General features: G+C 50.1%; 1 protein-coding gene across 1 annotated transcript in view; it reads right to left on the bottom strand.

The window, feature by feature from the left end:
* LOC144255837 (protein KIBRA-like) overlaps positions 1-26,614 on the bottom strand; it is an 84,812-nt gene that overhangs the window by 22,894 nt on the left and 35,304 nt on the right. Inside the window, 9 exon segments of the mRNA XM_077800822.1 lie at positions 1,818-1,909; positions 3,788-3,940; positions 10,748-10,940; positions 11,921-12,007; positions 12,692-12,775; positions 13,245-13,353; positions 16,132-16,667; positions 17,662-17,751; positions 24,791-25,033. Coding sequence (XP_077656948.1) covers positions 1,818-1,909; positions 3,788-3,940; positions 10,748-10,940; positions 11,921-12,007; positions 12,692-12,775; positions 13,245-13,353; positions 16,132-16,667; positions 17,662-17,751; positions 24,791-25,033 — 1,587 coding nt within the window.

Raw genomic sequence — 26,614 nt, 5'->3', positions numbered from 1 at the left:
CAAAGAATGAAGAGGGCAGGATTGCCACCCTGGTCAATGTCAAGGGTGCCATGGGAACTTTCTGCTTGTGAGAGCATCAGGTCAGAGTGAGAACGCTGCACCCCCCTTCAGTTCCTGTCTCATCAAGGAGACAGTCTCCCTGGCAGAAGCACTGAGACACTGACTCAGCTCCTTTTTAACATGGAGCTGGAAGATGTCAGGCCCAGCGAGGTGTCCATGGTGCTGTTTTCATTTCATTATGCTATGATTTCCACAGCTACCTCCAGAGGGGGACCTGGCGCCTGGCCTATTCCATATCCATTCCTTCTTTTTTTCCTTTAGTGATAGACATCTGACTTTTGAACTTGTAATCAAGAGTCCTAATTTTCCAGTCTCCCTTGAAGTTGGGCAGGCCAAGTGGCCAAGATTGGACAAGGAGAAGCAACCAGAAGTCGTATGACGGTCCTATCTGCTTCCTGGTGAAAAGGTGCACAGGCATGTCTCTTCTATTTTTTAAAATGAAACTAGGGCTGGGCTAGTTGAGACTACCAGCCACACTGAAATCATGTGCAGGGCTGGGCATACAGGGTAGTGGGAGAGCACTTGCCTAGCAAGCGCAGAGCCCTTGATTCAAGCCCCAGTACCACAAAAAAATGGAAAGAAAGAAAGAAATTGTATGCAGCTTAATTTTATCTGTGAGGCTGGAGATTAAAAACCAGGGCCTTGTACATGCTAGGAAATTGCTTAACCACTAAGCTATACCTTCATTTCCCAGAGGCACATTCTTTGTTTTTTCCTCTTTCCTGACTAATGACTGTGTGAGGGCAGGTAGTCCAGAGCCATCTTGGGCTATCAAGCAGCCCGGATGACGGAGGTCTCATAGTAAAGACAGCAAAGCAGAGAGGAGAAGCCTGGGTTCCTAGTAACACAACCATGCTAACAGAATTGGATAACTTTCTTATATCCTTTTTAAGTAACAAAAAAACTTATTTATATTATTTTGCTCCCTGTTCTAGCAGCCAAATGCAATCCTTACTAAAGAATTTTTAATTTATGGGATATGATACAAATTTTTCATTTATACCAATAAAAAATTTAATCAAAAAGTTGTTAACCAAAAGAAATGTCAGCCGGATGTGGCAGCACACATCTGTCATCCCAGTAGCTTGGGAGGCTGAGGCAGGAGGATCTCGAGTTCAAAGCCAGCCTCAGCAATGGTGAGGTGCTAGGCAACTCAGGGAGACCCTGTCTCTAAACAAAACGATAAATAGGGCTGGAATGTGGCTCAGTGGTTGAGTGTCCCTGAGTTCAATCCCTAGTACCCACCACCCCTCACCCCAAGAAAAAGCAAAAGAAATGTCAGTGCAAGACAATGAATAACATTAATGATCCATGGAACACAAAATGCCAAATTGGAAAGGGATTATTTTGAGGGTGGTGGTAGCACTGGGGGCTGAACCCAGAGCTGCTAGGTAAGTACTCGACCACTGAGCCACATCCCTGGCCCTTTTCTTAAATTTCATTTTAAGACAAGGACTCACTAATTTGCCCAGGCTGACCTTGAACGTGGGATCCTCCTGCCTCAGCCTCCAGAGCAGCTGGGATTCCAGGATATTAGTTCCTAATATCCCTGTCCCTCCACATCCAGAGGGACAGGGATATTAGGAACTACCGTACTGGTTATGGTGTCTTGTTGCCTGTAGACAGTCCATGAGGGGAAGGGTTCTCAGTGCCCCCAGGAGAACCTGTCTGTTGGTTGCCCTGGTGTTTGGGGATCTCATCCCTGGACCCAGGTCCAAGCCCACTGGCCCTGAAGGTCCAAGGGAGCACTCACTTACCAGCTGTCTTCCAGCACCTGTGAGCTGCTCCTGCTCTCCTGCCTCTTCTCTAGCTCCACCGCCGTCTGCTCCAGCAGGGCAGACACAGCGTCCTGCAGAGACCAAGGGTCAGTGGAAGGACCATGGATGCTGCCCGACCTGCCAGGACTCCTAGCATCTGAGAGCCCTGACCCTCCTGGGGAACTGAGGGTGCAAACTGAAGTCCAGAGCGGCCAGGTGTCTTGCCCAGTGTCACTTACATCCCGGAACTACAGTCCCTGGTTCCTCTCCCTCCAGAGAATAACCCCGTGGTGCATGTGGAACTGCTCAGTAGGGTTTTAGAAGATTTAAGTGAGAGAATCATAGGTCTGACTGTGAGGAGAACAGAGATGTCAGGGAGACCAGCGCATGTTTCATCAGTAACCCAACGACATGGGAAGGACCAGGATCGCATGTTTGGGAACAGAAACTGCAGCAAACGTGGAGGATGGCATTCAGGGAGGGCGTCCTGGAGGAAGACCGTCTTTACTGACTGGTGTCTGCAGTGAAGAAGTGTGAGTGACGTGAGTCTCCTTTAAGGGTTGCCATGGAGACCAATCGACACAATTTATCTACAGTACCCAGAAGAGCACCTAGCACACAATTGGCACTCAGCAAATGGGAACTGAGAGTAAAGCAAAAACTAGGACCTGCAGTTTTCTGGGCTCATGATGAGTTTGCAATGGACCCTGGGAGCACAGGTCAGAGTCTGGATAATTCCTGACATTTTTCTTCTGGGAAAGGAAAGAAAGAACAAAAATCAATTGAAGGCCTGATACTGGCCAGGAACGAGGTGGACAGTTTATGTATAGCATCCTTTTAATCCCACCATGATCCTGATAGGCAGGCATTACTGTCTCCCTGAGGGATGGGATGGAGGCAGTTGTGTGTGTGAGTGGAAGGTGCTAGCTCAGGGTCAAGTGCTATAGAAGGGGGAGGAGCTTTGTTTCAGGACCTTGGCCAGCTCACTGTCTCCTCAGAGTGAGGGGGGCCAGGGTGTGCCTCTGAGCTTTGCAGCTGGTTGATGGACACTGATAGTGTAATTTGGGTTCATCTTTCTGAGCTGTGGGGCACTGCATGTAACAGGACAGCACTGGACCCAAAGGGAGTACAGAAGATGACAAGAGAAGACAGACTGAACCTGGAAACTCATCTCTAGCACACTTGACCTATTCAAATATCCGAGACGGTTTCCTGCCCTTTGAGGTCCACACCCACTGGCCAAGTAGACTACCGGCCAGGACTCAGGGGAGCAAGACTCTGTTCTTACAAAGCACTAAGACAGGAAACTTATTTTTTTTAAAACCCCAAAGAGGCAAATGTGAAATTCTTAAGCAAGTCAAAATAATAGAGAAACCGTCACCATTTCTCAAGCCCCACGCCCTGCTCTCTTCAGACCTCACAGCAACCTCTCAAGGCTCACATAGGAAAACCAGGGAGGCTCACAGAGCTGCGTGCCTGAGCCCTGCGGCCGGCTGGGGACATGGGCCTTCTGACTGTCCCTGCCGTGGCTCCCCACTCTTCTTCTCTGGTTTCTGGGATGGGTCTTACACAGCAGGGTCCTAAGGAAGGTTTCCTTTCTACCTTCCGACCTTCTTTTCCCGCTCTATTTTTGGTGCTGGAAACAGAACCCAGGGTTTGGCACATGCCAGGCAAGCGCTCCACCCCGGCTCTCCCTTTCTAAACAACTGTGAACTAAGGTGTTTAGCAGGCAAGTGATATTAGATGGTGCAAAACACAGAAGGAAGGGGGAAACGCAGAGAGAGCAGGTCTCACCCCTTAGTAACGGCCCCGCCTTCCTGTCCTCTTTCTTACTCCTTCCTCGTCCCCACCCCATCTCCTGCACCAGTGAGCCCCCGGCCTGCCTGTCTCTGCTCGGGGAGAGGCTCCCCCCACCCTCCAGCGGCTGCCTGTGTGACAGGTCGGGGCTCCGGGATATGACCCCAGCTCACCGTGCGTTCAGGCCCTGGGCTGGGGCCCGAGGCTCCAGCTGCCTTGGGCCCGCTGCTCTGCTTCTTCAAGTATTTGTAGCTCAAGAGGTTGTACCAGCGAGTCGACCTCTCCCCAGAGCGGCACACCTCAGCCAGGCTGATCTGGGCACCTCCCTGTGGGGGGTGGAAGGAAAGAGAATATAAATAGGGGGTGACAAGGTGTCCTCAGAATTTGGCTCTTGGGGACAATATGGAAAACACCACCACACCGCCACTGCCAGGTAGAGATGGAGGCTTAAGAATGGACTAGGCATTATCTCCAGTAACTCCTTCACTCACCGGCAAGCTCATTTGCCAAATCTTTTTTTTTTTTTTTTTTTCAGAAGGGGTCTCACAATGGTGGCCAGGCTGGCCTCAAACTCCCAGGCTCCAGCAATCCTCTTGCCTCAGCCTCCCTAGTAGCTGGGATCACAGGCATGTACCACCATCTCTATACCATTCTTTGTTTTTTTTTTTTGGTGCTGAGAACTGAATCTAGCACCTTGATATGCTCCATCACTGAGCCACATCCCAAGCCCTCATTCAACAAATATTTTCCTGAGCATCTATCCTGTTTTTTCTTTTTTATTGTGTTTAAAAAACCCACATGGTTTTTTACCTTTATCATCTTAAGGGTATGTTTCCTTAGTATTAAGCATAGGCACATTATTGTGAAACAGATCTTCAGAATTGTTAAACCTTACAAATACGAAGTGCTACACTTTAGCACAGTGCCCCTGTCCTCTATCCCCTTGCCCTTGGTAATCCCATGCTTCTATTTCTATAAGTTTTACTACTTTAGATGTCTCATGTAAGTGCAACCAAGTAGCATGTCTTTTAGTGACTGGCATATTTCATTTAACAACCTCCTCAAGGTCCAACCACATTGTAGCATGTATCAGAAGCCCATTCATTTTCATCGCTGAGTGATATTCCTTCATGAGCCCAGACCACAATGTCTACCACTCATCTATTCATGAACATCTGTGTTACTTCTAACCTCTTCACTATTGTGAAAAGTGAAGTTATGCACACAAGTGTGCACATACCACTTCCAGACTCTACTTTCAGTTCTTTTGGATAGATATCCAGAAGTGAGACTACTGGGTCACGTGATAATTCTATTTTTAATATTTTGAGAAAGCTCCACTGTGTTTCCTATGGCGGTTACACTGTTTTATAATGCCACCAACACTGCGTCGGGTTCCACTTTTTCCACAATGACACGCTTGCTGTGTATCTTCTCTGTGGTGTTTCGATAGGCAGCGTCCTAATGGGTGGGAGGTGATATCTCAAGGTGGTGTTGATGTGCATTTCTTGGATGATTAGTGATGCTGAACATCTCCTGTGCACATTCGCCATCTGTATGCCATCTCTGGAAAAATGTCTATTCAAGTGATTTGCCAGTTTTTAATTTGGGTTATTTGATGTTTGGTGTTGGGGACCTCTCCTACATTAACCCTATTGAGCATCAGGTTGTGTGGTAGCTTCTAAGGATAATGAAGGTCCCCAAACAGTCTCATCTCCTAGGAGCTAGCGGTCTCTAAGGAACAGGACATTGAACGAGTAATTACAGGTCAGGCAAAAAAACACCTACACTCACTTCTCCCCTACAAAACATGCACTCATCAAAAAAATCAACAACGCATTCTCAGGGAGGCTAGGGGAACAAGCAGTCTCTCACTTAGCAGGTGGGAATAGAAAAGGGCTGAAACCCTAGGAAGGGAATTTGGCCATATGTAGCAGAAATACAGATACATTTAACCCTTTGACTCAGCAATTCTCCTTGTGGATGTCTGGGCCACAGACAGTCGTGCATAAGCAGGGTAAATGGGAAAATAACCCATGAAAAGGAATCTTCATTTTTTACTTCTTTTGTAGTAGCAGAAGATTTCAAACAAGTCGGAGGTCCAGCAAAAGGGGACTGTTTGAATAAAGTACAACCTCTCTATACAATGGAAGATTATGTAGCAGGTTAAAAAATTAGCGCTCTTTGTGCCGATGCAGAGATGTCCAGGACACATTGCTAAGGAGAAAAGGAACACGGTGCACAAAAGGATGCCATGTATAAGCAAACATCCCAAAGAAATGGTATACTGTTTTGTGTATTAAAAATGGAGAACATATGTATCTTTTATCTATTTCTCTATATATTTTTTGGGGGGGGAGCTGGGGATCAGTACCCAGGACCTTATGCATGCTAGGCAAGGGCTCTACTGAGCCACAGCCCCAATACTTTTTATTTTGAGGCAGAGTCTTGCTAAATTGCCCAGGCTGGTCTCAAACTTGGTGATCCTCCTATCTCAGCCTCCCAAATAAACCAAATAAAGTGGGATTAGAGGCATGCACCACTGCACCCAGTACCTTCTACATACCCTTCATTGTACCATGTTTGAGGCACAAGGGGAGTGAGTATGATCACATGATCATATATGAATCAAGAACTAATGGGAGGTAAAGAAGAAACTGGTCAAAATGGTTCCAGCAAAAGGTAGATGGTAGAATCGGGGATGGGGAAAGAGTGGGGTTTCTTATTAGTGAGATTTCCATACAGTTTTCCTTGGAATCATATAAATACACTCCTTATGATAAAAATAAACTGCAACCAATGGACAAATCAGATATAATGTCATAAAGAAAGGCTTCACTGCAAGTTTCTCCTTAGCGGGAGGAACCACAAACTGACTTCAATCATTGCTCAGGTTTTACTGCTTCCACCACTCTTTTTTTGGAAAGCCCCGGTTAGATCTGGGATTTAGCTCACCTTCCTTCCCCTCCTCTCCCTCACATTAGTGGCTGTGCCCGTGGCTGGTAGAAATAGCAACAGTAGTTTGCAAAGAGGGCCTGCAGCCGGACATGGTCAGGGATGGATCCCAGGATGCAGAAGGGGCTCGTCAGTCCCCCTGAGACCCTCCTGCTTTCTCCTTCTTCAGGCTGAGTGTATCTAATCCCCAAACCCAATATCCAAAATGTTCCAAAACCCAATGCTTTTTGAGTACCAGTGTGATGCCACAAGGGGAAAAATCTTTGTTCCATGCACAAAATTATTACAAATATTTTAAAAGATTCCCTTCAGGTTAGTTGTAGGAGGGGTACGTGAAACATAAAGGAATCCTCTCCTTAGACTTGGGTCCCAACCCCAAGATATGTATATGAGAAACGTTCCCGGTCTCAGGCAATTTGGATAGGGATACTCAACCTGTGTCAGGATGGAGTGGAGTGGAGGACGGGCTGTGCTACATTTGGGTGGATAAAGGTGATTTCTAGGAGAGCAGTGCTGGGGGGGTGGGGGACACCAGGCTGACACTTGACTTGCCTGGCACCTGCCTCCTCATTTGGAAAAACAGAGAATGGCTCCTACCTGCAGGCTCCCAGGAGGTGGGGGAGAAGACAACAAAAGTGGGAGACCAAAGAGGAGCCTGCTGCAATCACTCAGGTGAGCGATGACAGTGGCTTAGGCCGGGGGGACATGGTTGGGTTCTAGGGATCTTTAGAAGGTGAACTGCACAAGATGGGGTGGGAGAACAAGAAAGGCCACTGTGTCTGGCCTGAGCAATGGCCTGAGGAATAGGTTGCCATCAGCCCAGATGGCAAAGACACAGGGAGGCACATCGGCGTGCTCTTGTGGCCACGCTGGCTTGAGGTACTCTTGAGACGTGTAAGAGAAGATGCAAACAGGCTCTTGCAAATCTGAGGTCTGAGGTAAGCAGAGACCCAGGCTGCAACCACACACCTGGCAGCGTGTTTGAAGACGGGGAGAGTTCACCAAGGAAGGGACTAGGAAAGCGGAGATCAGCTAGGATGGAGCACTGGGGCCCTCAGACATAGGTCAGGGAAATGAGGAAGGGTCAGCAGAGGAGACCAAGAGAGAAGCCAGTGACATGGGAAGAACACCATGAAGGTGAGGTGACAGGGGAGCCAGGTAAAGAGAAAACGTGGAGGAAGATGTTCAGAGGATGAGGGTGAAGAAGGAGCCACTGCACTAAATGACTGGGAGGTCACCAGTGACCACGAGGAGCAAAGCACGAGGCCAGAAGCCCTCTGAGATTGGGTTCCAGAAGGAAAGTGATCTCTTTTGTCTTCTGCTATAAAGAAAAGGGAAGAAATTGTGTCATACTTGGAGATGGAAACGGGACAAAAGGGGTTTTGCTCATTTGTTGTGAGTGGAAGAGAAACAGCAGCACGCTGCGACTCTTGGAGGCTGCACTCAGTAGGGGAGGGAAAGCTGGGGGTAGGAGAGAGCAGAACAATGGTCGGGTGATGTCCTCGAGGGGGTGGCTTCTGGCAGGAGTGTGGAGGAGCCCAGAGGACAGGCAGAATCAGCCACGTGGGGGTGGAGCCGGGGCACTCGGTTCTGCTTCCTCTCTCAGGGTGAGCGTCTGCGCACAGGTGGGAATAAAGGGTCTGGGAGACGCAGTCTCAGGCTGGGCAGCATCAGATCATGAGAAGTCAGCACTGTGTAGCGAAGTCGTGTGCATGGTCTGTCCAGCCACGCACAGGTGGGGAGGTCGCTTTAGCAGGGCTAGTGAAGGAGCGCCAGGGGAGCGGTGGTGATGTTCCCCATGGGACCTGGGAAGCTGGCTGCCTCTGCAGGACCTGAGCTGCCCACACTGGGCTCAGCAGCTGAATAACAGGGAGCCAGGGACCCTGAGATGCCATCCTCGAGCATCCGGTGGAACTGCCACCTGCGGTAAGGCAGGCACATGTCCCTCTAAACCCATAATCGAGGTCTGGGGACATGAGAGCCCTTACAATAACCCTGAGAGGCATTGAGCGGTATTCGTATTCAAATCCACGCTGTCTCTCCACGCGCAAGGTGAGCTGGGCAGTGACTTAGCCTTTCTGGGTCTTGATCCCATTTCTGCAAAATGGAGATCATGGGTTCCTTATCCGAGGGGCTGGGTGGGGAACTGAATGAGACTCTGCACACGTGAAGTTCTTGGCCCAACAGTAGACTCGCAGACAGTAATGCTGGCCCATTAAATGCTGGAACCCGACTGGGGATTCCTCCTGCCTGGCAATGCAGGGAGACTCCACGTGGGAGCAGCAAGCCCGCTCTCCCTCTCGTCTCACTTCCTCTCCTCCTCCAGCCACCAAAACACGACAGCCTGACACTCCACGTCCGCACTCCTGCGGGAAAGGAGGTTTCCCATTGGCCACAGGCAGAGAGAAGCCGCGGTGAGATGAGCGCTTTGGCTGCTGCCATGGCAACCAGCGATGGCCAGACTTCAATTAGGAAAGAGGAATAAAAGGGATCCACTTAGGAGAAGAAAATAGGGTTGGGGCTCCTCTCATGTAGGAATGCCCAGGCTCAGGAAAGGGCTTCACTGCAGGTCTGGATCTGGAAAAGCTTTCTGTTCTTTCGTTCAACGTCTACCACGCCTGCCAAACCCTTTAAGCCACCATCCCCACCTGTAGCTCCAGGGAGCCCTGTGCTGGTAGAGACAGCACATCGGGGCTGGTGTGGGTGGGCTTCACAGGGGAACGTGCCTGGGTTCAAATATGGCTCCTGCAACTTTCCAGCCGTGTGATCTCAGGGAAGGTCTTTTACTTCTTTTAGCCTGAGTTTCCCTACTGATATACAGTACCTACCCCATTAGATTGCAGCGAGGATCAACAGAGAGAATGCATGCCAGGGACTTAGCTCAACGCCTGCCTCATGCAATTCATCCTATGTACACCTGCCACCGCATTATTGTTAGCATTGGTATCACCATAAATGGCAGCAACCCTGTTATGGACCCCAGCTGAGCAGGAGAGAGGTGGGAACTCATGTCCAGTGGAAACTGAGTGAGTGCAGACACTGTCCTACATCCTTGCTACACAAAGTGTGACCCAGGGCCTAGCAGCAATGTCACCCCCTGGGGGCATCTCCGGCCACACTCCAGAGTTACTGAATCTGAATGTGCATTTTAAGCCGAGCACCAGGGAACTCAGTGCAAAGTTTGAGAAGCGTGGCTTTAGTGCTTCACTGAATCCGGGAGAACAACTTGCTAAGGAAACAGCACAAGTGAGATTTTACAGATAAGGAAACTGAGACCGAGAAGTAGAGATTCTCAGGTGATGGCTGGGATGGGCAGGCCTGATGACCAGGCTGAGGACTGACATTCCCTGTGGCTCCATAGTTCCACCAGACAGGGTGTTCCAGCAGAAGCAGACCCAGGCAAGGCTGGACAGCTAAGATGCTCCTGCTCCAGTCAAAGGCCTGTGTTCACACCAGATGACCAGCCTGTCAAGGAGGCGGGGAAGACGGAGAGGCAAACACAGCCCGCATGGCTCCTCTGCCCCGGACCTACATTTGCTCTTCTCACCTCAACCCACATTGCCAACACGGTCCCTGCCAGCTTGTCTGAGTGTCAGCCGTCCGAGCTGGCTCCTCATCTAAGGGATTCTCGCAGGGGCCTCCAGCACTCAGCATGGAGTGGGCATTTAGGGGACCAGCAAAAGCCTCATCTTTAACTAGAACTGACCACGTATCAGGCACTTCAGTGTTTCACATGTACCGAATCCTCATGTAACCCTGACGATGGGCGTGAGGGAGGACTTATCTGCATTTTATTAGCAAGAAAAATGAAAATCAGAGACGTTTTAAGTAACTTGCCTTACGTCACCCAGCTATATAGCAAGTGGTAGGTGGGATCTGAACTTATCTGTATGACTATGTGTTTCTTGTCTCTGAGGCTGGGAAGTAAAACTGAGGCACAGGGCTAGCATCGTCCAGGTCCTCTCAGGTCCGTTATGCCACCTCGCCGGAGAGGAGCTCCCCAACGTTCCCCATGCAAACACCTCTGCTTGGAATCCAGGCTTGACCCACACCACAGCCTGTCTCTCCTTCCAGCCTTCTCAAAGCTCAGGGTGGACTGGTCCCCAGAAGGACTGAAGGCCAGATGGACGTACGGACAGACAGACAGACAGACGACAGACAGAAGACGCAGCCCTCACCAGGCACTCTTCCACGTGGCTTCTGTCGGTGGTGCAGACATCGACTCGTAAGGTCTTCTGGTGAAGGGCTTGGTAGGACGCCGACACCCAGAACATCTCGTTGAACAAGAGGGTGTCCGAGGCATCCAGGGGCCGGGTCCTGAATAGGCAGGTGGTGCTTTCAGAGCAAGGGAGGATAGCCACGCGGATGTTCCTAAAAGGGGACAGAACCGCCAGGGAGGTCGGGTCAACCTGGATCTGAGGCTGATGTGCAGGTTCTCAGCTGCTAAAATCCCCCAGGAAAGCGCAGTGGAGCAGGCAAGCTGGGGGTGCTGTGCAGGGATCTGCGAGGGATGCCTGTGACCACTGGGCAGGGGGACCGTCAGGCCCCTCATATAGAGAAGGCAAAGAGCCACAACTCCTTCCGAGGAGAACTTGAGGATTTGAGCAAAACCACAGACGTGTTGATCCTCGGGGCCAGACCCCCGCCCTCTAGGCACTGTCCCAGATACCCCTGCAGGGGTACCAGCGAGACGGGGAGGTTGTTTGTCCTGCCACTGTTTGCACAGGCAAAGCCTGGAAGTGACCCAAGGGTCCAGTCTTGTCTTCCTTCTGCTCTGTTGGCTTTCCCACCCTCCATCTTTCTTTCCCCATGTTCCACCCCCATGGGGGCTAGAAGTTGCCCCTACTGCTGTCTGCCAGGCCTCACAGTCTAGTTACAGGAGAAAACAGGTATTCAGGTGAGTGCGAGGAAACTAAACCCGGTCTGCAGGGGGAGGAGCAACAGGGAGACGGCAGAGGTGTGTGCCATCCCATCAGCCTCCGGGGAATACCCAGTCACATCCTGGCCAAAAAAACTGGCATCAACTCTGAAGAGAGGGAGGCTCCTTTCTGGGTAGAACACTTGAGAAGACAAGCAGGACTGTGCCCATTCTTGGCTGACGTCCTGAGGGGCAGGGTCCATGAAGGACCGGCTTGCCACCCCATCCTGAGGTAGGTACCCAGGATGCATTGGGGAAGGAATGGAGACTGCCCACAGCCTCTGGCCATGGTGTCTGTAAGGGAATGGACAGGAGTGACACTTAGCATCACGGTCCCATGCACGGATACCTGCAGGACAGAGAGGAAGAGTGTCCCCAGGGATAACCAGAGAGGGTGAGGAGAGAACACACAACCGCCCAGCCACATACTCACACTCTCTGATCTTGCAGCAGGGAAAGAGCAGAAAGGTTACTCAGTTGGATGATTAATATTGCAAACTGTTTATTCTTCTCATCATACCTGAAGTGAAAAGGGGCAAGAGCAACACCTATTAGTAACACACCTCTCTCTCTCAATAATAACAAGATGTGGCTATTGGCTGGTGGGAACTGCGGGGAACCGGGCCACACAGACCTAGAGCTACAGTGCCATATAAAGAGGCAGGTCTGGAGCTGTCAGTCCTCTGAACTTCTAAAGAGAGGCCAGAAGTTTATGGGCAGTTTTCTGATACTGAAATGCTAGCAATTAATTCCTACTTAAAAAATATGGAAGTCATTTCCATTAAGAGGAAACCACGCTTATGTGGGCCACGCTCCCCCTACCCCATGTTCAACTTGGATCCAAGTCACTGGAGTCCGAATGGGGATGGACAGATGCCACAGTGACAATGAACAGACACCCTGGCGGGCAGGAGGTCTCAGACCTGGTTCTGGCTCTGCCACTGCCCAGCTCAGGTGCTGGGGCGAGTCACAGTCTTTAGAAACCTGTGTTTCTCAGCTGTAGATGGGGAGCTGGGAGGCGGAGAAGAAGCAAGTACGCTTTTATTACAGAGCCTCCCTGGTGGCGAACAGTCTCCCCTGGTGAACAGGTCCTGCCGGTTCTGCCCTCCTCCCGAGGCAGCTATGAGGATAAACGCTAGTAAAGGCCGTGGGTGGAGAAGAAGCCCCTGCAGAACCCTCCCCTCTGTCCTCATCTTCCACTTACTTCAGGGCAATCTGAATCCGAGTGGCACCTGCTGCTTCTGATTCGTCACTGTCGAATGCAGCAGTGGCTTCTGAAGCACCCAGTCTGAAAGGCACCCCGAAGAGGGAGTGAACTTCCCTGCAGGGGCCCTGGGATAGTCAATTAGACATAGTTCTCTCTGGGAGGTTGTCACCCACGTCCTCCAGGAGGAACAATGGGGGTGTGCCCAGCAACCCTCCAGACCCCACTTCCACCTCTTTTGCTCTGGGTGCCTCTTAAAGGGCTTCCCTTTTCTAGCACGTGCTTCTCTGGCAGGCACTTTGCAATAGCTGCCCTAGAACTGGATCCCACAAAGATCCCAAGCAGCTCTAGCCCCAGGAAAAGCCACGTCTGTGGGTTTCTGCAGCTGCATCTTAGGCACAGTCCCAAATGGGGTTTGTGAGGGCAGTGGGAGCTGTCACAAATGACCTCCTGTGCACCTGAGGGGTCGAAGGCCAGGTGCTCCCACAGGCCCGCTTTGCACACCTAGGGGTCAAGCTCCCCAGACACACAGAACCAGCATTCAGGGACCCACCTCTGCACAGAAGCCTCGTACACACCACTGTCCCCAGCCACTGACTCGACTGACACTGCGGCTGAGACACAGGCCACTTTGAGGCCGCACCCTTGGGCTGCATTCACAGCTGGAGGAGGAGGGGGGGGAAAGGAAAGAGAGCAGGGCAGGATCAGATGCCAGGACAGGGGTTGGCCTCACAGTTTTGATTCCCCTCTGTCCCACCAAACTCCAACCACCTCTGAGCTCTGAGCAAGGCCCTGCTTTGCTTCGGAGCAAGGAAAGGATGGTGAATGATTTTACGTTTAACACGCCAGACTCTGGACTCAAACTGTCTGGGTGCAGACACAATTCCACCCCCACAGCTTTACGACCTTAGGCCACAGCTAACCTTTTAAACCCCAGATTCCTCCTCTGTGGAATGGAGATGGTGACACCTACTCTAGCTAGACCCGGGAGGGGGGGAATGGGGGGCAGCATAGGCGAAGTCCTCAGTACAGAGCCTGGTCCAGGCCAAGGGCTCCACCAAGTTCATTACCACTGTCCACCTCTATCGCTATGGCAATGTCCTCTAGGCCCAACCCTACACACTTGGAGCAGAAGTACAGGCCTGACTCCTGAGCAGGAGCAGGCGAAGGATGAGGTCCCTGCTCTCCCCCTCTGCTTCTTCCCCTGAACACAAGTCCTTGAGTCTGACTGGGGTTTACAGCTAGGTGTGGTGCCACACTATGCACATTCCTTCCTGACCCAAATAATGGGTACCTATGGTAGTTGCAGGCCTGTCGCCAGGTTTAGGGCTACAAAGTTTCTGGCCCTTGTCAGGTGGGGAAGGACAGATCCAGGCCTTGCAACTTCACGGCCAACACTTCTAAGCATCATTGTGTGCCAGGCACCGGGGACAGATGGGAGAAAGGGGCTCACCACATGGCAGTGCACAGAGTTGGGGCACAGTGACTGGGAAGAGGAGGGGTGAGCAGGAGAACAAGGGAGAAGAAACGTGCTGGCATCGGGAAGCAGCTCTCCCAGCCTGCATCCCACGCTGAGCCCAGGAGACCTCCCGCCTTCGCCCCGCGCATCTCCACCCTCCACTAACCCACTTAAGGAGATTAATTTGTCTGCTGACTGAGCAGCGGCCCTAATCGCATAACCTGCTTAGCGTCTGAGCTCTGGCTGGCATCGCTCTCTGCGGGGGAGGCTTCGAGAGATGGCACGAAGGAAATGTGTCCAGCCCCGGGTGTAGTCTCTGGCCCAGAAGCCCCAAGGACACGGTCTGGGAGGGGAGGGGAGTCATTCCCCAGGACCCAGCAGGGGTCTGAGTGTCCTGGGGACACTCAACGTCAGAGACACCCTTCAGCCTGGTGAGAGGCACCACCTGTACCCCCTTCCTCTCCAGGGAACCATTTGCCACCTGCTGTAGGCGGAGGCTTGTTTTTATTTTTGTTTGAGAGCACCCAGCAAGACTCCCTTCTTGATGAGGGAACCCCAGGGATCTCTCGGCTCCTTTTCTAAAGCAACCACTGCCACTCAGAGCCCTGGTTAACCAGGGCTGGCTCGCACTGGCTCTTGAAAGTAAATGGACAATTCTGGGCCCAAGAGTGTCAGTTCTGCCCATTCCCGGAGTCATAAGGCTGAGATGGGTCCAGCTTCTCCTGCTTGGCCTCATGAGGAGCCAGGAGCTTGAGCCATTTGCAGACAGAGCTGGGCATATGCTACAGAGGGGACCTGGGCAGGGGCCAATCCTCATTCTGTCACTGCTGTGCAACTAATCTTAAGACAAGTCTTTTAACCTCTCTGTGCCTTGCCTTTTCCATCTGTAAGATGAGGATAATATCAACCCCACTTCAGCATTGTGAGATTAACAATGGGTAAATGTGTATAATGGTCCCTGAATTCTGTATAGCTGGGTCAAGGCATCATGGCTACTATTGTGTTTTGGGTATGTGTGCTGCAGGGACGGGGTGCCAGGAAAACTGAGGAGCCCCGGGTGAGCTTACTGGGCACCTGCTCTGTAATGACCATCAGGTCCTGAGCCAAAGGAAATTGGTGGGGCTGGCAAGCACCAGGAGTGTCACACATATAAACACTGAGCTGCCTCCCATCATAGTGGGAAGGGGCATGGCTAGAAAGCTCTTGGGCTCTGGGATAGGCAAACCCTGGGTCCCAATCCCAGCTTTGTTGTTTGCCGCCTGGGTCAGTGGGGGCAAGTGATATTGCCTCTCTCAACCTCAGTTTCCTCATCTGTGAAATGGGCAAAGGAGAAGCAATCTCTTTTACCAGCGTATAGTACATCTTCAGTAAATGTCAAGTACTGTGCTTTGTTATGTAGTTGCTGCAAAAGATAAACTTCTCCTCCTAATGGACCTTCGCTTAACTCACCAGCTCTCACTGACTCACAGCTGGCTCCTTTTTGTCATCTAAGCCTCTACTCTCAGGTCACCTTTCTTTGCAACCCAGTGTGAACTGGCTGTCCCTCTCAGGCCTGAAGGCGCTATCACATGCCCTGCATGATGTACTTCTGGGTACTTTCATCTGGATACATGTTCTCACCTGTGTCTTCAAGGAAAACTCAGCTTCCTGAGAACAGGAACTTGTGTGTCTTACCAACTGATCGAGGGACTCGCCCAGTGTTTGGGATGTGGCCTGTCTGCTGAATGCATCTGTCAGTGCAGAATGTGGCCTTCAGTTTTAGTAGGTACTTAAACATCTGTTGAATGAGTAAGTTCACCAAGAGAAAGGCCGGGTGCAGGACCTAGCACATATGGAGCTGATGTGTCTCCTGAATGACTAAATTATCTACCGTATGAAGGCCTGGCATACAGGAAGTGTCGGCCACAGGCACCACAGGGGCCCTGAGCGCAACACATCGCCCCCACTCCTGGTCCCACCCTGCGGACACGGCGCTCCCCACCTTGGCCCAAAGGCTTGCCCTCTGCTCCTGGTTCTTCCAGCCGGTATCTCTCCCGGGTGCTGCTCCCGAGGCTCAGCTCACACAGAGTGGCACTTAGCTCTGGGTCTTCAAACTCCAGTGGGCTCAGAAAGGCATCTCCAGTCAGAAGGGGGTCGGCGATGAGAGGGGAGCAGGGCGGGGACGGGGAGGAGAGGGAGGAACGTGGGGACAGGGAAGTCATGGACTTTGGGGTGCCAGACAGGGAACGCAGGGCCTGCAGGCGGCCACCTCCCTCTGCCTTCTGGGTCTTGGCCACCTCGTCCTCGTGGATAGTGGTGATGCAACCCGAGGGCCGGAAGCCCGTGGTGCCTTCCAGGAGCAGAAGCTCCACCTTGCTCTGCAGCTCCGAGTCCAGCTGCTCAAAGGGGTCGTAGTAGAGGTCAGTGAAGCTGGCCGAGGCGGAGGAGTCCAGGCTGCAGGCGGCCAGGGAGCCCCGGCTGGATGTGAGGGAACCAGGGCTGCTGCCCGAGGACAGGGACTGCATGCTGCTTGAGAGGCTGGGGACAATGAGAACAGGGACAGTGACTACCCAGAACGTTAATGAAGTGGGCCGCTGGGACTGTATGTGAGCGTCGGAGAACGAAGCAGGGCTCTTAGAACACGTGGTCCCACTGGGCCCGCTTGGCGGCCACCTTGCACCCCCACATCACCGCAGAGAAAACACACACCCAAGAAGGCCACATAACCAGAGTGGCAGGGCCACACTTTGAACCTAAGAGAGATGCCCGAAAGTCTACTTTGCCTCCTATGCATTTCTCAATTCTCCACCGGCCACATTGCATTTTCATGATGCTGGGGTTTTTGTTTTTGTTTGTTTGTTTGTTTTTTCGGTATTGGGGGGAGAACCCGGGTGCATTTTATCCCAGCCCGCCCTTTTTATTTACACTGAGACAGGGTCTTGCTAAATTGCTGAGGCCAGCCTCGAACTCAAGATCCTCCTGCCTCCGCCTTCCCAGGCACTGAGCTTACAGTCGTGCAACTCCGCAGCTGGCCATGATATTGTACCATATTTGAACCCAACCTGAAATATTTCTTACTGTTTTTCTTAAAATCAGCTCACTTTTTTCTACCTTAAAATATTTACTTTAAAAGGGAACCTGACATCCTAAGTGCTATTTGAAAAGCAGTAGCACCTGCTACACAAAGAAGGCAACCGTTAAAAAAAAAAAAAAATCTAATAAACACAAAATGCTGGTGTCAATTCCGGTGATGCACTGCTGCCCTCCTGAGCCAGGCCGGACCCTCTTGCTCTAGAGCGGAGCAGCAGAGGCCTCTTCAGACATGCCAGTGCCTGACCGGGGCCCTCTCAGTGGGAGCAGCTCAGGGAGGGGAAAGACCTTGTCCCCGCCACCCTCACCACCATTTCTGAGCTTTCACACATCTACATTGGAGCCAGAGAGGACAAGTCAGGGTCAGATCTCAGCTGGGCCATCTGGAAACACCTGCACCTGGCCATCCCCAGGGGGCCGGTCACCCAGGGCCACCACTCACCTCTTCAGTTGTGAGTGTAGAGCTGCTACCTGCCTGGTGGCCTCCTCCAGCTCTCTGACCAGCTGGTTCCTCTTGCTGTTTAACTTTAACCTGGAGGGAGAGAAAGCACGATGGGAATGTGCCAAAGGGATCCGGCTCTTCATGTCCCCCCAGCTCCCAGAAAAGAAGCACCGGCATGTGCTCTTAGGAATGCACACTCAGCCCAAAGACGCATCTGCAAGAACTTTCTGGAAGCAGTTTCCTACAGTGTTTGGGGAAGTACAGCCTCTACCTATATTATAATATAGGATATATATAGCAGGCAGAGCGATTGCTGTGTTACTTACCTAGCCCCTGTCAGGCACTGTGCTAGGAACCTTGAGATGCAGCCTCAATTTGGTCACACGGTGATACTTGTATGGTAAGAATGATTTTTACCACTTTACATATGAGGACATTGAGGCTCATAGAATTAAATAATCGACACAGAGCTACAGAATTAGTGGCAAGAGTTAGGATCCCACCCAGGCATTCCTCGTTCACTTTGTTTTCTCCTTCCTTCCCTGAATTATTATTTTCTCCTTCCCTTCCTCCCTCCCTCCTCCCTCCTTTCTCCCCTTCCTCCCTCCTTCCTCCCCTTCTCCCACTGACCTTACTGAGTGCCTACATCATACTAGATGCTGATGGTGCTACTGGGGATAAAGCAGTGAGTGAAACGGAACTTGCTTCTGCTCCTACAGAGTTCCCCTTCTACTGTGGCAGGTGAGAACGGGTAGTAAGAAATACTTAAATATCTAATTAATTCAGTGTATGACAAGGTCCGTGACGGAAAAGTACAGAATGTAAAAGGAGACACCCCATTTAGGCTTTAAGCATGTGACATTGTGGCTCTGATTCCTGGTGTTCACCCTTGTTTGTGTCCCCCGTGGTCTCCAGGGCCACTTCCCAGACTCCCTTGCCACTGGGAGGGGTGGGGCACATGATGGAGTTCCAGCCTATGGAAGGTGAGGTAAAGTCACCTGTGTCAGGCTGAAGTGGTTAGGGTTAAGTGGGACTGTCTCCTGGTCACTGACTCTTGTGGCCTCAAAGGGGAAGTGGCCTAGGTTCTGAATGACCACATGAATGGGCGCTGCTTACTGGGGATACCCAATGAGATATTACATGAGCAAGACACACATTCGTATCCTGTTAGTCTCCAGAGATGTGGGGGCTATTTCTTGCAGGAGGTGGACACCCCAGTAGAGAAACCTCAGCCAATAATGAGAGATGGACAGGAGCTGGTTAGGGAAAGGCACTTGCCCCCTCCAAATGAGATAGGCAAACTTCATTTGCTACACTGAGGACCCTGTGGGCAGAGGTGTGCCACTGCTGGCTGCTCCTCCTTTCCTGCTATCGTGCTGGCCTGCTGCTCCCTAAACTGGGGAGCACACCCAGAGCACAGCTCACCCAGCCTGGAGCCTGGAGCGGGGTTCATTTCCATTGAAAACCAAGCCACACCGTCTCCCCCCAGTGTGCTGGGCCTCCAACACATGCCTTGCAGCCAAGGCCAGAGACGTCTTCAGACACCTCTGAGGAGTGGAGAGAGGTGGGTGGGCTTGTTAACCGGCAAGCAGACCTACCTGTAAACTGACAAAAAAGACAGCCAGAGCAGCAGGCAGGGCAAGCTCAACCCCTGGTCTGTTCTTCCAGAGTCCTGCCTGGCAGAGGTGGGCAGCAGGTGGGCAGATGGAGCCCATACTGGATGAAATTCAGAATTCTTAGTGGGGTGGACAAGGCTAGGGCATCTCCTGACTCACCATAAGAGCAAAGTCCTGAATGGGTGTGAGGTCTGGGGTACGGAAGTGGGGCTCACGGTTTCTAACAGAACGAGCCACAGAGGCTGTTCCGGGAGTAAACGCAGGTCCCCACTGGAGCCTGGACAGGATGCTGAGGGAACTAAGTTGGCCTGGAGTGGCTTCCTGAGCATGGCGGGGGCAGCCACGGGCAGGTGCCAAGGCTTCCCTCCAGCAGCCTGGGCTTAATAGGCCAGATGGCCTGTGTGTGATGCCTGGCACATGCTGGAAGGCCAGGAACACATCCAGTGTGGAAGCAGGCAGAAGATCCAGCAGGTGGGACTGGAAACCCCACACGCTGAAGCTCAGCACCTGGGGTGCTGGTTAAAATCACAAGAGCCTGCGCCATACCTCAGGCCTGGAGAAGTGGTCCCTGGGGCAGGGGAAGAGCCCACGCTCTAAAGAGCACCTGGCATGACTGCACACCAGCTCTGACTGGGGAGGGGGGCGTGTGAGGAAGGAGGGAGGTGGGGCTGGAACCAAGAGTGTGAGAAAGCCTGCGGTTCAGATGGATTAGTGATGGGGTGTGGCAGGAGACATGGGTGGCCAAAAGGCACCTGGGGGTGTTCACTCCTGTTCTCAGAGGCACCTTGAACGGGAAAGGCCATTGTATGAAGTGAGGTTCATATTAAATCCATTGGGATAAGGGTGTGAACAGGGAGACAGAAAACACACTAAAAGACAGGCAGGCAGGCAGACACACACACACACACACACACACACACACACACACACAGGACAGAAGAGAAATAAGCCAAGAACAAATCCAGATAAACAAGGAACTGAAAGCAAAGAGCTACAGGTACATCAGCACTCTCCCCACCATTCCTGTGGGTCCCCTTCCCAGACTCCTCTTGGGACACACCTGGCTCCTACCTTGTGCTCTTTGGCTTCCCTATTATTACATCTCCCCAGGAGGACCCTGCCCTCCAGGACCCGCCATGTTGCCTGCTCAGCAGGTGGAGGAGTGGAGACTCTGGCCTCCCTGGACTGGTACATGAACCCTCTACTGCAGAGCAGCCATGGGACTGTGGCTAGATGGGGTGAAGGCCACAATTGGAGCCTTCTGACTGGCTAATAGCCTAAAGTGGGCATTGGCTCTGCAACCAGCTTCTGAAGACAGTTCTGCTGCTCAGTGACGTGGGACAAGCCTCTGATCCTCATCTATAAAAGGGGGGGATTGCTTTCAGGGTGCCTGGGAGCTTTAAATAACATAGAACACAAGAAGGCACTTTTACAGGCTGGGGATGTGGCTCAAGCGGTAGCGCTCTCGCCTGGCATGCGTGCGGCCCGGGTTCGATCCTCAGCACCACATACCAACAAAGATGTTGTGTCCGCCGAGAACTAAAAAATAAATATTAAAAAGTTCTCTCTCTCTCTCTCTTCTCTCACTCTCTCTTAAAAAAAAAAAAAAGGCACTTTTACGTATAGTCTATCTTAGGGGTTTTAAAGAGAATCAATCTCTAGTCCTAATTTCAGGAAATGAAAATTTTTGATAGCAGGGAAGAGCCTCAATTAACCCTCTGGTCCAGCCACTTGCCTTCACACTATATGATACTTTCTCCTGTGTTCCACTTGCCCAGTGACAGGTGAGGGCCAATCATCCATTCCTGTTAGTGGAGGATGAAGGAGAAGAAGTGGATACACTTTGAACATCTCTTTGGGTAGTCCTGATAATGTTCTTGGTGGGAAGAGATTGGCACCAGTGACCCGTCAGGGATCCTTTGAGCCATGAGGGGCCAGGAAGGGGCTCATCAACTTGGTCTAGCAGGCACTGAGCCGCGTCCTACTGGAGCTCACTCAATTGCGAGGATGCTACTGCAAGCTGCTTGCTCCTGAAGGGCCCCTCGCCTGATGATGCAGAAAGAGCAAATGTAGACACTGCTTCTGTGGGGACACAACTGGGCTTCCTCCTCTGATAGCCACTGGGAAAAGGGATTCATGTGCTAATCACCTCAAACACACCCCCTCTAGAAAATCACAAGTTATAGAAGAAAACACTGAGGAAAGACTTGAAGACATTGGTACAGGCAAGGACTGTGTGGATAAGACCCCAAAAAGCACAGGCAGGAAAAGCAAAGCTGCACAAGTGGGATGCTGTCAAAACAAGAAGCCAAGGAAAAGAACATGGTGAAGGCGCCCTGGAATCCAGGCGCGTTCCTCGGCTTTTAGTTTCAGAAGTCTCTGAGTGAAACCCCTCGGAGGAGAGGGAACACTGCTCTCAAGACTCCAAGATGGGACGAGCTCACAAAACTGTCTGTACCGACACAGGACACGATGCTATCAGAGCAGAGAGGGGAAAAGTGCCAGAGCCAGAAGAGCAAGGAGACACCATTTGCACAGGTGGGGAGGCACAGGTGTCGGAAAAAGGTGAAAACCGACATTTGTATGGAGGAATCTACTAACAGAAGATGGCAGAAAAACCTTGCAGAAGTCAGGTGTCCTGGATAAGCAAGCGGATTCGCTGTTAGATGGAAGAGCACTAAAGAACAGGCTTCAGAATGAAGCGGGAGAAGAGACCTTGGTCACGCCCCTGATGTTGAATTATCATTTGGAATTTCAAGGGGTTCGTGGTGCATACACATCTAAGGCAGAACCAGAGATCACAGGAGGGAAGTCACGAGACATTCAAAAACCAAAAACGCAGCGATGATAACCTCAAACCTTCAGTTTAAGGTTTAAAGCATTGCTTTATATTTGTCTTAGGTTATACAATGTATATTAAATAAAAACTTTGTCATATGGTATACTTCATAATGATTGTAAATTGAACTATACTAGATTAGTATTCTGGCTAATCTCAGCTTATAAAATACTTATTATATTTTACTAGTCTAAATGATAATTGCAATTCTGAGTTTCTAAAGAAAGGCTTTTCTTGAAGTCAATTATGTTGCTCCAAATTTATCTGAGGATTTATTTTAAACTTTGACTAATGTACTGCAAGAGAAAGTCTGCCAAGGAGCCAGGCATGGTGGCTTATGCCTGTAATCCCAGCAGCTGGGGACGTAGAGGCAGGAGAATCACGAGTTCAGTCTGCCTCAGTAACTTAGGCCTTAAGCAACTCAGCAAGACCTGTCTTAAAGGAAAAAAATTAAAAAGGCTGGGGATATGGCTCAGTGGTTAAGTGCCCCTGGGTTCAATCCCCAGTACAAAAAAAAAAAAAAGCTCAAATGATCTGTACAGAAATTTCTCCTATACAAAAATGGCCAACAAGTACAAAAAAAATCACTCGACATCTCTAATCATTAGGCAAATGTGAATTAAAACCACAATGAGATATTATCTTACCCCAGATAGAATGGTCATGATAAAAAAGACAAATAAATATCCAACACTGGCGAGGATGCAGAGAAAGGAAATAGCACTGGCATTAATGTCAATTCATATAACCACTATGCAAGAACCACTATGCAAGATAGTACAGAGGTGCTGTTAAAAACAGAACCACCGTGGTATGATACAGCAATTCCACTAGTAGGTATGCATCCAAAGGATGTCCATCCTTACATCAGAGAGACACCTGCACTCCCATGTTTAATGCAGCACTATTCACAATAGCAAAAGTAATCAACCAGGTGTCCACTGCTCGATGAGTGGATAAAGAAAATGAGATATAAATATATACACTAACACAATGAAATTATTCAGCCATAGAAAAGAACAAAATCCTGTCATTTGGGGCAAAGATGGACAGATGCGGAGGACATGGTAAGTGAAATAAGCCAGTTACAGGAAGGTTCTCACTTATTTGTAGAAGTCAGAAAGGTGATCTGCAGAAACCAGGAGTGAATGATAGGTATGAGAGGCTGGGAAGAGTGTTGGTTGGGGACAGAGGGAGGTCAGACAATGGATCCCCAAGTTACATAGGGGAATCAGGTCCAGTGTTGCACACCACACTAGGGCAACTACCATTTACAACAGTTTTTGTGTGTGTGTTTCAAAATAATAAGGAGAGTCTGAAGATTCCCAGGACAGAAATGATAAATGTTTGGGGAGATGGAAATGTCAGTTTTCTTGACTGGGTCATTATACAATATATATATATATATATATATATATATATATATATATATATATACACTTAATTACCATATTGTACCCCATAAACATGTACAAATATTATGTGTCATTAAAAAAAAGAAAAAGAAAAATCACTAGCTTTGACTCTAAGTTCATAAGGGCAGGAAATTTGCAATACAATCTGCCACCAAAAATCTGCTAGGTTCTTCCCCCAGCACCACAAAAAAATGAATATGTGCATTTGTGTGTGTGTGTATAAATATAAATAAAATATGGAACCTCGGGCAGCCCAGGGCCCACACTTCCACCTGCTGGAGCAGGGAGACGGCACATGCTGTAGACAACGGGCTCTGTGCACTATGGTCTGACGTGGACGGCCACCAGGCACTTCCACAACCTGTTGATCCCTATAAGCATAACAGTTTACAACCTGGACACACCAATGGGCTTCAAACTGCAGTCACTTAGGATGTGGTGAAATCAATTTAGTGGGCCATAAGCAGCATGAAGCTTGAAAAGAAATACATAAATACATTCATCCGGTGGTATTCTGGGAGATCGGTTGTAGACTCACATACAACACACACACATGTGCATGCACACTTGGATACTGAAGTCCACGGTTCAAATTTCTTATGTGTATGGGGTAGTATTTGCATAAAGCACATACATATTTTCCTATATACTTTAAATCATCTTTAGATTGTTATAATACCTAATATGATGTAAATGCAATCTCAAATAGCTGTTACACTGCACTGTGTGTTTGTATTTTTTGTTGTATTATTTAAAAATTTGTTTTTTCTTCACCCTTTCAATCTGCAGTTGGCTGAATCTATGGATATAGATGCCATGTATACTGAGGGCTGATTGTCCAACAGAAGACATCGGGGGACACAGAAAGCATGTGCTCTACTGTGCCAAACTTGTGTATTTTAGATCACGATACAAAATGTGAATCACTGTCACAAAGTTGGAAAACGAGTGTCCTCAAGGATTCTGAGTTATGGGGCTCACTTCTATCAGAAGATTCACTTCTGAAAGGCGGTGCCCAGGCAGGAAACTTTGGGCAACATGATTGAGCTCCAGGTGGGCTGGTGCGCTGGGTGGCAATCCCTTCCCCGATAAGCTACCGTGGAGGCTGTAAGACACCTAAACTGACACTGCTCATGGAGAAGTCAGGTGCCCAAGGTGTGCGCCTCACCTCTGGTCCCTGCTGGGCCAGAGGACAGGCACATTCCCTAACCCTAGCCCCTGGGACACACCTGGTTCATACTTCTCAGCCCCAGACCCACCTCTCTGTCAGCGCCTTGCTCTGGGTGTCCCGGGCTGCCTGCAGGTCCTTCTCCAGACGCTTCCGAGCCATCTCCAACTGTTCTACCTCCCCCTGGGTCCACTTCCGGGGGCTGATGAAGCGCATCTCCTTCAGCAGCTCCTCCTTCTCGTTGATGAGGATCAGCCGGTCCCTCTCTGAGTCTAACACCCCTGGCCAGGCCTCACTGTCGAGCTTGGCCAGCTGGATCTTCAGGTTGGCGATCCTGGGGGCGGAGAAGGTGAGATCCACTGGTATGAACAAAGGCACTGTGGGGACAGGAGACTGTGCTTCTACAGACAGAAGGACCCAGGGGCCAGGAGACCCTCAGAGCACTCTTTGGCAGTTATAGTCTTCCTTTTAATCAGTTTCTAGGAAACACATTTTATCTAACAAACACATGTTGGTTCCTATCCTGTCCCAACCATGAAGTCGTCTCTAGGATACAGACATGAGCTAGGCAATGCCCCCAAGCCTGCTACATGAGAGACTTGGATCCAATACCAGGCAATAACCTCTTTCCATGAGCTGTGTGACCCTGGGCCAACTGTTCACCTCTCTGAAGGGAATAAATAAAGCTCCTTCCTTATGAGGTTGTGGTTCAAGATTTTAATGCAACCCATAAACCCTCAAAGCAGAGTACTTGGCACACAGTAAGCCCTCAATAAATGTTTCTGTTGCTACTGTTGTTATTACCTGATTGGGCCACTTATTAGTTATGTAACACCAGGTAAACTCCCCAAGACCTGAAGATAAGAAAAACAATCACTCATCCTTTGGATTGTGAGGATCAGCAGTAATGTCTGCAAGGTGCCTGCCACACAGTACGCGCTCTGCCAATGACAGTTGCGGACAACAGGGGTCTTGGTGACTAACCATGTGTTCTCAGTCCAGAGAGTGGTGGTGGTGCTATTGAAAAGCCATGCATTTGGGGGTTCAGATGGTTTGAGTGGAATCCTGCCTCTGGCCTTTGTGAAAGAAGGTGGGGCCGGGGGTGCAGCTTGGTGGTTGAGCACGTGCTTTGTATGTGGGAAGCCCTGGGTTCAATACTAAGCATCACCCACAAAAAAAAAAAAAAAAAAAAACAAAAAAAACACATTTCGGTGTCACATTTGGTGCCTGGTATACTGAAGGCACTTAATAAGTGCTAAGGGAAGAAATCAGCAGCCTTGCATCTTAACTTCTCTAAGACTCAGGATCCTCGTCTGTAAGGTAGGGATAATGACGGTACCTACAAGGTGGGTTATAAAAAAGAAGCAGTAAGATCTCTTTAGATATTGCCAAGTATTATATAGACATGAGGAAATATTACCACTAAAATAAGATTCCCAGTGTAATGAAGAGTACTGCTAGAAATACCTGAAAGTAATTATGCCATGATCCTTTAGACTTGACCTATTCAAATCACGTCTGGGCCTCATGTCTCGGCCTTACCCCATCCCATCAGGGCAGACACACAGGAGTTGTTAACCTCACTAGATATATGCCTGACGGCTCACCTGAGACTGCAAATCACAAACATGGCCAATACTTGTTGGGAGCTGAGACCTATGGCCTGCAGCTCAGTCTGATCTGTGGTCAGTGTGGTTGAACTCATCGTACCAAAACATCGTTGGAGACAGGACCTCTTGTCATGAGTAGCAAAAACTCCATACAGAAAAACACCTCGAGGTTTGCTCCTTCCCCAGTCAAGTTTCCCAGTAGGAATCCTTACGGTTTACCATTCGGTTTCACATTGATAGATACAGCAATCCATGAAGGTTAGCTATGGGGCAACTTCATAGAGCCCTGCTATCTCCAGGACTCT

This window comes from Urocitellus parryii, chromosome 1, assembly GCF_045843805.1.
Source record: "Urocitellus parryii isolate mUroPar1 chromosome 1, mUroPar1.hap1, whole genome shotgun sequence".
NCBI classification, from domain to species: domain Eukaryota; kingdom Metazoa; phylum Chordata; class Mammalia; order Rodentia; family Sciuridae; genus Urocitellus; species Urocitellus parryii.
This window is presented reverse-complemented; position numbering and strand designations above follow the sequence as displayed.